The 15733-nt window shown below is 39.4% G+C and overlaps 1 protein-coding gene across 1 annotated transcript in view; it reads left to right on the forward strand.

The window, feature by feature from the left end:
• The window catches only part of LOC135572741 (sodium/hydrogen exchanger 9B2-like), a 31955-nt gene that overhangs the window by 12016 nt on the left and 4206 nt on the right, over positions 1-15733 (forward strand). Inside the window, exons 6-7 of the mRNA XM_065021176.1 lie at positions 6132-6281; positions 8765-8873. Of these exons, the coding sequence (XP_064877248.1) occupies positions 6132-6281; positions 8765-8873 (259 nt within the window). The remainder of the gene's footprint in view (positions 1-6131; positions 6282-8764; positions 8874-15733) is intronic.

The following is a 15733-nucleotide window of genomic DNA, read 5'->3' on the forward strand; positions in this document are numbered from 1 at the left end:
CTATTAGAGGCAGTCTCAGTGGTAGGGCTATAGCTATTAGAGCAAGTCTCAGTGGTAGACCTATAGCTGTTAGAGCCAGTCTCAGTGGTAGACCTATAGCTATAGAGCCAGTCTCAGTGGTAGACCTATAGCTATAGAGCCAGTCTCAGTGGTAGACCTATAACTGTTAGAGCCAGTCTCAGTGATATACATATAGCTATAGAGTCAGTCTCAGTGGTAGGCCTATAGCGATAGAGTCAGTCTCAGTGGTAGGCCTATAGCTATAGAGCCAGTCTCAGTGGTAGGCCTACAGCTGTTGGAGCCAGTCTCAGTGATAGACATATAGCTATAGAGCCAGTCTCAGTGGTAGGCCTATGGCTATAGAGCCAGTCTCAGTGGTAGACCTATAGCTATAGAGCCAGTCTCAGTTGTAGACCTATAGCTATAGAGCCAGTCTCAGTGGTAGACCTATAACTGTTAGAGCCAGTCTCAGTGATAAACATATAGCTATAGAGCCAGTCTCAGTGGTAGGCCTATAGCGATAGAGTCAGTCTCAGTGGTAGGCCTATAGCTATAGAGCCAGTCTCAGTGGTAGGCCTACAGCTGTTGGAGCCAGTCTCAGTGATAGACATATAGCTATAGAGCCAGTCTCAGTGGTAGGCCTATGGCTATAGAGCCAGTCTCAGTGGTAGACCTATAGCTATAGAGCCAGTCTCAGTGGTAGACCTATAGCTATAGAGCCAGTCTCAGTGGTAGACCTATAACTGTTAGAGCCAGTCTCAGTGATAAACATATAGCTATAGAGCCAGTCTCAGTGGTAGGCCTATAGCGATAGAGTCAGTCTCAGTGGTAGGCCTATAGCTATAGAGCCAGTCTCAGTGGTAGGCCTACAGCTGTTGGAGCCAGTCTCAGTGATAGACATATAGCTATAGAGCCAGTCTCAGTGGTAGGCCTATAGCGATAGAGTCAGTCTCAGTGGTAGGCCTATAGCTATAGAGCCAGTCTCAGTGGTTGACCTATAGCTGTTAGAGCCAGCCTCAGTGGTAGACCTATATCTATAGAGCCAGTCTCAGTGGTTGACCTATAGCTATTAGAGCCAGCCTCAGTGGTAGACCTATAGCTATAGAGCCAGTCTCAGTGGTAGGCCTATAGCTATTGGAGGCAGTCTCAGTGGTAGACCTATAGCTATAGAGCCAGCCTCAGTGGTAGACCTATATCTATAGAGCCAGTCTCAGTGCTTGACCTATAGCTATTAGAGCCAGCCTCAGTGGTAGACCTATAGCTATAGAGCCAGTCTCAGTGGTAGGCCTATAGCTGTTAGAGCCAGTCTCAGTGGTAGGCCTATAGCTATTAGAGCCAGTCTCAGTGGTAGGCCTATAGCTGTTAGAGCCAGTCTCAGTGGTAGGCCTATAGCTATTAGAGGCAGTCTCAGTGGTAGGCCTATAGCTATAGAGCCAGTCTCAGTGATAAAGCTATAGAGCCAGTCTCAGTGGTAGACCTATAGTTACTGAGCCAGTCTCAGTGGTAGACCTATAGTTACTGAGCCAGTCTCAGTGGTAGACCTATAGCTATAGAGCCAGTGTCAGTGGTAGACCTATAGTTACTGAGCCAGTCTCAGTGGTAGACCTATAGTTACTGAGCCAGTCTCAGTGGTAGACCTATAGTTACTGAGCCAGTCTCAGTGGTAGACCTATAGTTACTGAGCCAGTCTCAGTGGTAGACCTATAGTTACTGAGCCAGTCTCAGTGGTAGACCTATAGTTACTGAGCCAGTCTCAGTGGTAGACCTATAGTTACTGAGCCAGTCTCAGTGGTAGACCTATAGTTAATGAGCCAGTCTCAGTGGTAGACCTATAGGTACTGAGCCAGTCTCAGTGGTAGACCTATAGTTACTGAGCCAGTCTCAGCTGTAGACCTATAGTTACTGAGCCAGTCTCAGTGGTAGACCTATAGCTATAGAGCCAGTCTCAGTGGTAGACCTATAGTTACTGAGCCAGGGACTACTGAGCCATGGACTCATGCTACTTACGCTAAATCCTGACTCTGTCATCAGCATAACACAACAGGATTCGTGACTATTCAACGTACACCACCAGTCAAATGTCGTTGTGCACACCACTGTTGTACTGAGCCTTTATCTGTCTGTTTGTTGCCGCCTGTTAGCTTGCCATTCACCTTTGACCTTTGACCTCTCTCATCAACGAGCTGTTTTCACCCACAGGACTGCCGCTGACTGGATGGGTTTTGTTTGTCACACCATTCTCTGTAAAAAACCTCAGACCCTGTTGTGCGTGAAAAGCCCAGGTGGTCGTTTTCTGTGATAATCGATGTGGCAATGACCATTATTCCTCGCTCAAAGTCACCTAGGCCACTGGTTTCGCCCATTCTAACGTTCAATGGAACAGTAACTGAATGTCTTGATGCCTGTCTGCTGGCTTCATATAGCAAGCCATGGCCACGTGACTCACTCTCTGTAGGAGCCATCCATTTTCGTGAACGGGGTGGTGTACCTAATAAACTGGTGTATATTTGAAATTCCATTTAAGAAAGTTTGGAGCCAATTTTTGAATTGGTGGTTTCAATTTCTACAGGATCTTTCTGGTTGCGAAATATGATCTGATCTGCATGCTTTATCTGTTTACACAGGCAGACCCATTCTGATCTTTTGACCAATCAGATCAGCTCTGAAAAAAAGGTCGAGATGTGAAAAGATCTGATGTGAATAAAAAGATCTGATGTGATTGGTCAATAGAAATGGAAACACGGCCTTAGAGACTTTATGGCAAACCGCCCAGATGAGCTTATAGTCGGACCAAGGTTCGTATGTTTGGTGGTGTGTTTCAAGGTTGTTTCTGTAGGGGTGGTGAAATGGTATTTACTTTCCTCAGATCTGAACTTTTTCTGAAAAGATGATTACTTTGTTATAAGGACTATCCACTTATATGAAAAAAAAAATATGTTCAAGCAAGGACAGGCTTTGTTGTAATCCTGTTCTGTTGGGGACAAGGTTACCTAGTGAGATTACCTGAGTATACTAAACACTAAGAACACAGGCTCTTTCCATCCCTTATTGATGTCACTTGTTAAATCCACTTCAATCAGTGTAGATGAAGGGGAGGAGACGGGTTAAAGAAGGATTTTTAAGCCCTGAGACGATGGAGACATGGATTGTGTATGTGTGCCATTCAGAGAATGAATGGGTAAGAAAACATTGAAGTGCCTTTGAACAAGGTATGGTAGTAGGTGCCTTTGAACAGGGTATGGTAGTAGGTGCCTTTGAACAGGGTATGGTGGTAGGTGCCTTTGAACAGGGTATGGTAGTAGGTGCCTTTTGAACGGGGTATGGTAGTAGGGGCCTTTGAACAAGGTATGGTAGTAGGTGCCTTTGAACAGGGTATGGTAGTAGGTGCCTTTGAACAGGGTATGGTAGTAGGTGCCTTTGAACAGGGTATGGTAGTAGGTGCCTTTGAACAGGGTATGGTAGTAGGTGCCTTTGAACAGGGTATGGTAGTAGGTGCCTTTGAACAGGGTATGGTAGTAGGTGCCTTTGAACGGGGTATGGTAGTAGGGGCCTTTGAACAGGGTATGGTAGTAGGTGCCTTTGAACAGGGTATGGTAGTAGGTGTCTTTGAACAGGGTATGGTAGTAGGTGCCTTTGAACAGGGTATGGTAGTAGGTGCCTTTGAACAGGGTATGGTAGTAGGTGCCTTTTGAACAGGGTATGGTAGTAGGTGCCTTTGAACAGGGTATGGTAGTAGGTGCCTTTGAACAGGGTATGGTAGTAGGTGCCTTTGAACAGGGTATGGTAGTAGGTGCCTTTGAACAGGGTATGGTAGTAGGTGCCTTTGAACAGGGTATGGTAGTAGGTGCCTTTGAACAGGGTATGGTAGTAGGTGCCTTTTGAACAGGGTATGGTAGTAGGTGCCTTTGAACAGGGTATGGTAGTAGGTGCGAGGAGCACCAGTTTGTGTCAAGATCTACAATGCTGCTTGGTTTTTCATACTCACACAGTTTCTTGTGTTTATCAAGAACGGTCCACCACCCAAAGGACATCCAGCCAACTTGACAACTGGGGGAAGCATTGGAGTCAACATGGGCCAGTATCCCTGTTGAACACTTTCAACACCTTGTAGAGTCCATGTCCTGATGAATTGAGGCTTTTCTGAGGTGCAACTCAATATTGGAAAGGTGTTCTCAGTGTAAAATAAACAATATTTCTTTCCAAGACATTTGTTTACATTCAAATGAATCATAGGCTTCTACACCCCTTTGAAGGAGTTAACATACCTTTATGAAATCAAAGGCTTTTTGAAAGTCTGTAAAACAGGAAAATACACTGGGTGAACAAAACATTAGGAACACATGGCCCTTTTGAACAGCCCCCAAAACATTAGGAACACATGGCCCTATTGAACAGCCTCAACAAAACATTAGGAACACATGGCCCTTTTGAACACCCCCCCAACAAAACATTAGGAACACATGGCCCTTTGAACAGTCTCAAAACATTAGGAACACATGGCCCTTTTGAACATCCCTCAACAAAACATTAGGAACACATGGCCCTTTGAACACCCCCCAACAAAACATTAGGAACACATGGCCCTTTTGAACAGCCTCAAAACATTAGGAACACATGGCCCTTTTGAACATCCCCCCCAACAAAACATTAGAAACACATGGCCCTTTTGAACAGCCCCAACAAAAGAACAGCAACGATGACTCAGACCAGGCACCTACTACACTGGTGAACCATTCAGCCTCAGGCCACATCATCTATGGGCCTATGACGTAGATTATTAAAGAATCTACATCTTTAAGCTGGGACGTTTCTCATGAAAACAAATATTAGCTTTTTTGGTTTTAACTTAAGGTTAGGGTGAGGCATGAGGTTAGCAGTGTGGTTAGGGTTAGGTTTAAAAGTCTGATTTTAAGAAGATAAACTGTAGCCATAGTTATGACTTTGTGTCTGTGATACTTGGCACTGGTACATTTCTTGTCCATTTATATTTGCTTGGGAGGGGGTAGAGTTTATTTCTGGTTTGAAACGTAGGGGAGGTTTATCAGATTCAGAAACATTCTAATTTGGTCTGACAAGGGGAGTTGTGGTTTGATTTTATTTATAGCTCCATATGTGTTAAGTCTACTATACTGTTTCCATATGTGTTAAGTCTACTATACTGTTTCCATATGTGTTAAGTCTACTATACTGTTTCCATATGTGTTAAGTCTACTATACTGTTTCCATATGTGTTAAGTCTACTATACTATTTCCTAGTGTGTTAAGTCTACTATACTATTTCCTAGTGTGTTAAGTCTACTATACTATTTCCTAGTGTGTTAAGTCTACTATACTATTTCCATATGTGTTAAGTCTACTATACTGTTTCCTAGTGTGTTAAGTCTACTATACTATTTCCTAGTGTGTTAAGTCTACTATACTATTTCCTAGTGTGTTTAGTCTACTATACTATTTCCTAGTGTGTTAAGTCTACTATACTATTTCCATATGTGTTAAGTCTACTATACTGTTTCCTAGTGTGTTAAGTCTACTATACTGTTTCCATATGTGTTAAGTCTACTATACTATTTCCATATGTGTTTAGTCTACTATACTATTTCCTAGTGCAGAGCCAAATGTAAACCCTTCATCCATTAACATTGTCCTGACCCAGGCTGTTACAGAGTTGGACTACTTGCTTCCCACTGTTGTTGACAAAGATCGTTTCTGTCTCTCCCTCATGCTCTCCCTTCGATCTCTCTCCCTCTCTCCCACCTCTCTCTCTCTCTCCCACCTCTCTCTCTCTATCCCCTCTCTCCATCCTCCATATCTCCCTCATCTCCCTCTCTCTCCCTCTCTCTCCCTCTCTCCCACCTCTCTCTCTCTATCCCCTCTCTCCATCCTCCATATCTCCCTCATCTCCTCTCTCTCCCTCTCTCCCCCTCTCTCTCTCTATCCCCTCTCTCCATCCTCCATATCTCCCTCATCTCCCTCTCTCTCCCTCTCTCCCACCTCTCTCTCTCTATCCCCCTCTCTCCATCCTCCATATCTCCATCATCTCCCCCTCCCTCTCCCTCTTTTTCTCTCCCTCCTCTCTCTCTTTCTCCCCCCCCCCTCCCCTCCCCTCTTTCCTTCTCTCTTTCTGTCTCTAGGAGGATGTGGTATTGAGGAGGAGTGCGATGTTGTTGGGGCTGTCTGTGTTTGTTGTGTTCGGAAGTAGAGTGGCTGGTTTCCCGGGAGCAGGAGGACTCTGTACTCTGGTCATGGCCTTCCTCAGCTGCGCTGGGCTGGGGGCAGAGAAGGTCAGTGTGTTTATAAAGCATTTATCTTGTTCTTTACTGACTTAGTTAGATAAAGGTTAAATCTATGTCGACACCCCTTCAAATGAGTGGATTCGGCTATTTCAGCCACAACCGTTGCTGACCGGTGTATAAAATCGAGTACACAGCCATGCAATCTCCATAGTCAAACATTAGCAGGAGAATGGCCCGTGCTGAAGAGATCAGGGACTTTCAACGTGACACCATTATAGGATGTCACCTTTCCAACAAGTCAGTTTGTCAGATTTCTGCCCTGCTAGAGCCGCCCCGGTCAACTGTAAGTGCTGTTATTGTGAAGCGGAAAGGTCTAGGAGCAACAACGGCTCAGTCACAACGTGGTAGGCCACACAAGCTCACATCATCATATATAACTACATCATATATAACTACATCATATATAACTACATCATATATAACTACATCAGTAATGTCATTACATCATCATATATAACTACATCATATATAACTACATCATATATAACTACATCATATATAATTACATCATATATAACTACATCATATATAACTACATCATATATAATTACATCATATATAACTACATCATATATAACTACATCATATATAACTACATCATATATAATTACATCATATATAACTACATCATATATAATTACATCATATATAACTACATCATATATAACTACATCATATATAACTACATCATATATAACTACATCATATATAACTACATCAGTAATGTCATTACATCATCATATATAACTACATCATATATAACTACATCATATATAATTACATCATATATAACTACATCATATATAACTACATCATATATAACTACATCATATATAACTACATCATATATAATTACATCATATATAACTACATCAGTAATGTCATTACATCATCATATATAACTACATCATATATAACTACATCATATATAATTACATCATATATAACTACATCATATATAACTACATCATATATAACTACATCATATATAACTACATCATATATAATTACATCATATATAACTACATCATATATAACTACATCATATATAACTACAGCTGTAACGTCATTAAATCTTCATATATAATTACATCATATATAACTACATCATATATAACTACATCATATATAACTACATCATATATAACTACATCATATATAACTACATCATATATAACTACATCATATATAATTACATCATATATAACTACATCATATATAACTACATCATATATAACTACATCATATATAACTACATCATATATAACTACATCATATATAACTACAGCTGTAATGTCATTACATCATATATAACTACATCATATATAACTACATCATATATAACTACATCATATATAACTACATCATATATAACTACAGCTGTAATGTCATTACATCATCATATATAACTACATCATATATAACTACATCATATATAACTACATCATATATAACTACAGCTGTAATGCCATTACATCATCATATATAACTACATCATATATAACTACATCATATATAACTACATCATATATAACTACATCATATATAACTATATAACTACATCATATATAACTACATCATATATAACTACATCATATATAACTACATCAGTAATGTCATTACATCATCATATATAACTACATCATATATAACTACATCATATATAACTACATCATATATAACTACATCATATATAACTACATCATATATAACTACATCATATATAACTACAGCTGTAATGCCATTACATCATCATATATAACTACATCATATATAACTACATCATATATAACTACATCATATATAACTACATCATATATAACTATATAACTACATCATATATAACTACATCATATATAACTACATCATATATAACTACATCAGTAATGTCATTACATCATCATATATAACTATATAACTACATCATATATAACTACATCATATATAACTACATCATATATAACTACATCAGTAATGTCATTACATCATCATATATCTTATTATTTCGGACTTATTCTCATATTTTGTATTTCCTTTCTTATATTTTTGGGGATATGTTTTCATTGTTTTGGATCGTTAGATATTACTGACTGTTGGAGCTGGAAACACAATCATTAGATATTACTGTACTGTTAACTAGAAACACAATCATTAGATATTACTGTACTGTTAACTAGAAACACAATCATTAGATATTACTGTACTGTTAACTAGAAACACAATCATTAGATATTACTGTACTGTTAACTAGAAACACAATCGTTAGATATTACTGTACTGTTAACTAGAAACACAATCATTTGACCCTCAATAACATCTGCAAAATAATCTATAATTAGATGTTATTTTGGTACGTCCTTATGAAGTGTTATAACATGTTTATATTCTCTTGAGGTCCCAGTAGCTGTGGTGTTTATAAAGTGTTTATCATATCTTCATAAAGTGGTATAACATGTTTATAACCTTTCCAGGGCCCAGTAGCAGCAGTGGTAGGGAACTTCTGGGACATCTTCCAGCCGTTACTGTTTGGACTGATAGGAGCAGAAATCACAGTATCTACACTGAACCCCAATACAGTGGGTAAATACACACTACTACTATAATACTACTTCTGCCAAACTGCTACTACAGTACTACCATACTACTACTACTACAGTACTACCATACTACTACTACTGCCATACTACTAGTACTACTACTACTGCCATACTACTACAGTACTAGCATACTACTACTACTACAGTACTACCATACTACTACTACTGCCATACTATTACTACTGCCATACTACTACTACAGTACTACCATACAACTACTACCATACTAATACCACAATACTACCATACTACTACTGCTACCATACTACTACTACAATACTACCATACTACTACTACTGCCATACTACTACTACAGTACTACCATACTACTACTACAACTACTATACTGCTACTACGGTACTACCATACTACTACTACAACTGCTGTACTGCTACTACGGTACTACCATACTACTACTACAACTACTAAACTGCTTCTACAGTACTGCCATACTACTACAATACTACCATACTACTACTACTACCATACTCCTACTACAGTATGACCATACTACTACTACAGTACTACCATACTACTACTACAGTACTACCATACTACTACTACTGCCATACTACTACTATAGTACTATCATACTAGTACTACAGTACTACCATACTACTACTACTACCATACTACTACTAACACCATACTACTACTACTACTACTACTACCATACTACTACTACAGTACTACCATACTACTACTACTGCCATACTACTACTACCGTACTACCATACTACTACTACCATACTACTACTACATTACTACCATACTACTACAGTACTACCATACTACTACTACTACAGTACTACCATACTACTACTACAGTACTACCATACTACTACTACTGCCATACTACTACTATAATACTACCATACTACTACTACAGTACTGCCATGCTACTACTACAGTACTACCATACTACTACTACTGCCATACTACTACTATAATACTACCATACTACTACTACAGTACTGCCATGCTACTACTACAGTACTACCATACTACTACTGCCATATTACTACTACAGTACTGCCATACTACTACTACTGCCATACTACTACTACAGTACTACCATACTACTATACTGCTACTACGGTACTACCATACTACTACTACAACTACTGTACTGCTACTACGGTACTACCATACTACTACTACTACAACTACTAAACTGCTACAACAGTATGGACATACTACTACAGTACTACCATTCTACTACTACTACCATACTCCTACTACAGTACTACCATACTACTACTACTACAGTACTACCATACTACTACTACAGTACTACCATACTACTACTACTGCCATGCTACTACTACAGTACTACCATACTACTACTGCCATATTACTACTACAGTACTGCCATACTACTACTACTACCATACTACTACTACATTTACATACTACTACTACCATACTACTACTACCATACTACTACTACTACCATACTACTACAACTACTAAACTGCTACTACAGTCCTGCCATACTACTACAGTACTACCACTACTACTAGTGCATCTACCTTTTACTAGGGGGAACAGTACTTCCATCTACTACTACCATACTACTACTACTGCCATACTTCTACTCTACCATACTACTACTACAGTGACTACCATACTACTACCACTGCCATACTACTACAGTACTCACCATACTACTACTACTACCATACTCCTACTACAGTACTACCATACTACTACCTGCAGGCCCTTGTTTGGGTGTAGGGCCTACCATACCACTACTGCTGCCATGCTTACTACTACAGTACTACCATACTACTACTGCCATATTACTACTACAGTACTGCCATACTACTACAAGCACCATGGTCTTGTAGCAGTACTGCCATACTACTACTACCATACTACTACTACCATACTACTACAACTACTAAACTGCTACTACAGTCCTGCCATACTACTAGGGTTTCTACTATGGCATACTACTACTACCATACTACACTACAGTGCTTCCACTACTACTACCATACTACTACTACTGCCATACTTCTACTACTACCATACTACTACTACAGTACTACCATACTACTACTACTGCCATACTACTACAGTACTACCATACTACTACTACTACGGGCCATACAAATACTACATTACTGACCATACTACTACTACAGTACTGCCATACTACTACTACTACTGCCATACTACACTACAGTACTACCATACTACTACTACAGTACTACCATACTACTACTACAGTACTGCCATACCTACTACTACTACTGCCATACCACTACTACAGTACTACCATACTACTACTACAGTACCACCATACTACTACCACAGTACTGCCATACTACTACTACTGCCATACTACTACTACAGTACTACCATACTACTACTACTGTACTACCATGCTACTACTACTACTACCATACTACTACTACAGTACTACCATCCTACTACTACAGTATTACCCTACTACTACTACTACCATACTACTACTACTACTACTACAGTACTACCATACTACTACAACCATACTACTACTACTACCATACTACTACAACTACTAAACTGCTACTAAAGTACTGCCATACTACTACAGTACTACCATACTACTACTACTACCATACTACTACTACAGTACTACCATACTACTACTACAGTACTACCATACTACTACTACTGCCATACTACTACTACAGTACTGCCATGCTACTACTACAGTACTGCCATGCTACTGACTACAGTACTGCCATACTACTCAAGAGTTTTGGTACAGTACTACCATACTACTACTACAGTGCTGCCATACTACTACTACTACTGCCATACTACTGACTACAGTACTACCATACTACTTTTACAGTACTGCAACTCCACTACTACAGTACTACCATACTACCACTGCCATATTACTACTACAGTGCTGCCATACTACTACTACTACCATACTACTACTGGACAGTACTGCCATACTACTACTACCATACTACTACGGCCATACTACTACTACTGCCATACACTACAACTACTAAACTGCTACTACAGTCAGAGCACATACTACTACAGTACTACCATACTACTACTACTACCATAATACTACTACAGTGCTTCCATACTACTACTACCATACTACTACTACTGCCATACTACTACTACTACCATACTACTACTACAGTACTACCATACTACTACTACTGCCATACTACTACAGTACTCACCCATACTACTACTACTACTACCATACTAATATAGCTACAGTACAGACCAGGAAACTACTACAGTACTACCATACTACTAACAGCACTGCCATACTGCACTACCACTGCCATACTACTGCACAGTACTACCATACTACTACTACTGCCATACTACTACTACAGTACTACCATACTACCATTACTACCACCATACCACACCACTACAGCCACCATGCTACACCACTACTACCATACTGCTGAAACAGTACTCACCATACCACCACAACAGACTCACCATACTACCACTACCACCATACTACTACTACTACTACTGGACAGTAGGACCATACTACTACTACAGTACTGCCATACTACTACTACTACTACAGTACTGCCAGTACTACTACTACTGCCATACTACTACCACCGAAAACTACCATACTACTACTGGACAACCACTATACTGTTACTGGACGGTACACCATACTACTACTACAACTACTGTACTGCTACTACGGTACTACCATACTACTACTACTACAACTACTAAACTGCTACAACAGTATGGACATACTACTACAGTACTACCATACTACTACTACTACCATACTCCTACTACAGTACTACCATACTACTACTACTACAGTACTACCATACTACTACTACAGTACTACCATACTACTACTACTGCCATGCTACTACTACAGTACTACCATACTACTACTGCCAGAATACTACTGGGACAGTACTGCCATACTACTACTACTACCATACTACTACTACAGTACTGCCATACACTACTACCATACTACTACTACCATACTACTACTACTACCATACTACTACAACTACTAAACTGCTACTACAGTCCTGCCATACTACTACAGTACTACCATACTACTACTACTACCATACTACTACTACAGTACTTCCATACTACTACTACCATACTACTACTACTGCCATACTTCTACTACTACCATACTACTACTACAGTACTACCATACTACTACTACTGCCATACTACTACAGTACTACCATACTACTACTACTACCATACTCCTACTACAGTACTACCATACTACTACTACAGTACTACCATACTACTACTACTGCCATGCTACTACTACAGTACTACCATACTACTACTGCCATATTACTACTACAGTACTGCCATACTACTACTACTACCATACTACTACTACAGTACTGCCATACTACTACTACCATACTACTACTACCATACTACTACAACTACTAAACTGCTACTACAGTCCTGCCATACTACTACAGTACTACCATACTACTACTACTACCATACTACTACTACAGTACTTCCATACTACTACTACCATACTACTACTACTGCCATACTTCTACTACTACCATACTACTACTACAGTACTACCATACTACTACTACTGCCATACTACTACAGTACTACCATACTACTACTACTACTACCATACTAATACTACATTACTACCATACTACTACTACAGTACTGCCATACTACTACTACTACTGCCATACTACTACTACAGTACTACCATACTACTACTACAGTACTACCATACTACTACTACAGTACTGCCATACTACTACTACTACTGCCATACTACTACTACAGTACTACCATACTACTACTACAGTACTACCATACTACTACTACAGTACTGCCATACTACTACTACTGCCATACTACTACTACAGTACTACCATACTACTACTACTACTACCATACTACTACTACAGTACTACCATGCTACTACTACTACTACCATACTACTACTACAGTACTACCATCCTACTACTACAGTACTACCCTACTACTACTACTACCATACTACTACTACTACTACTACAGTACTACCATACTACTACAACCATACTACTACTACTACCATACTACTACAACTACTAAACTGCTACTAAAGTACTGCCATACTACTACAGTACTACCATACTACTACTACTACCATACTACTACTACAGTACTACCATACTACTACTACAGTACTACCATACTACTACTACAGTACTGCCATGCTACTACTACAGTACTGCCATGCTACTACTACAGTACTGCCATACTACTACTACAGTACTACCATACTACTACTACAGTACTGCCATACTACTACTATTGCCATACTACTACTATAATACTACCATACTACTACTACAGTACTGCCATGCTACTACTACAGTACTACCATACTACTACTGCCATATTACTACTACAGTACTGCCATACTACTACTACTACCATACTACTACTACAGTACTGCCATACTACTACTACCATACTACTACTACCATACTACTACTACTACCATACTACTACAACTACTAAACTGCTACTACAGTCCTGCCATACTACTACAGTACTACCATACTACTACTACTACCATACTACTACTACAGTACTTCCATACTACTACTACCATACTACTACTACTGCCATACTACTACTACTACCATACTACTACTACAGTACTACCATACTACTACTACTGCCATACTACTACAGTACTACCATACTACTACTACTACTACCATACTAATACTACAGTACTACCATACTACTACTACAGTACTACCATACTACTACTACAGTACTGCCATACTACTACTACTGCCATACTACTACTACAGTACTACCATACTACTACTACTGCCATACTACTACTACAGTACTACCATACTACTATTACTACTACCATACTACTACTGCTACAGTACTACCATGCTACTACTACTACTACCATACTACTACTACAGTACTACCATACTACTACAACAGTACTACCATACTACTACTACTACCATACTACTACTACTACTACTACTACAGTACTACCATACTACTACAACCATACTACTACTACTACCATACTACTACAACTACTAAACTGCTACTACAGTGCTGCCATACACCACAGTACTACCATACCACTACTACTACTACCATACTACTACACAGTACTACCATACTACTGCTACTGCCCTACTACTACTACAGCACTGCCATGCTACTACCACAGTGCTGCCATACTACTACTACAGCACTGCCATACTACTACTACAGCACTGCCATACTACTACTACTACACAGTGCTGCCCATGCTACTACCACTGCCATACTACTACCACCGTACTCACCATACCACTACTACAGTACTGCCATACTACCACTGCTGCCATACTCACTACTACAGCATTACCATACTACTACTACTACAGTACTACCATACTACTACTACTACCATACTACTACTACAGTACTACAGTACTACCATACTGCTACTACTACCATACTACTACTACAGTACTACAGTACTACCATACTGCTACTACAGTACTACCATACTACTACTACTATACCTACTATATTGCTACTACTGCCTTACTACTACTACAGTACTGCCATACTACTACTACAGTACTACCATACTGCTACTACTACTACTACTACCATACTACTACTACAACTACTATACTGCTACTACAGTACTACCATACTACTACTACAGTACTACCATACTACTACTACTTTATTACTATAATACTACAATGATACAACTTCAGTACTAATTCTAATAAAGAAGTGTTTCTCTTTCCTCCCTCTCCCCCCTCCCTCTCTCCCTCTCTCTCTCTC

The sequence above is a fragment of the Oncorhynchus nerka genome, linkage group LG8 (genome assembly GCF_034236695.1).
Source record: "Oncorhynchus nerka isolate Pitt River linkage group LG8, Oner_Uvic_2.0, whole genome shotgun sequence".
NCBI classification, from domain to species: Eukaryota; Metazoa; Chordata; class Actinopteri; order Salmoniformes; family Salmonidae; genus Oncorhynchus; species Oncorhynchus nerka.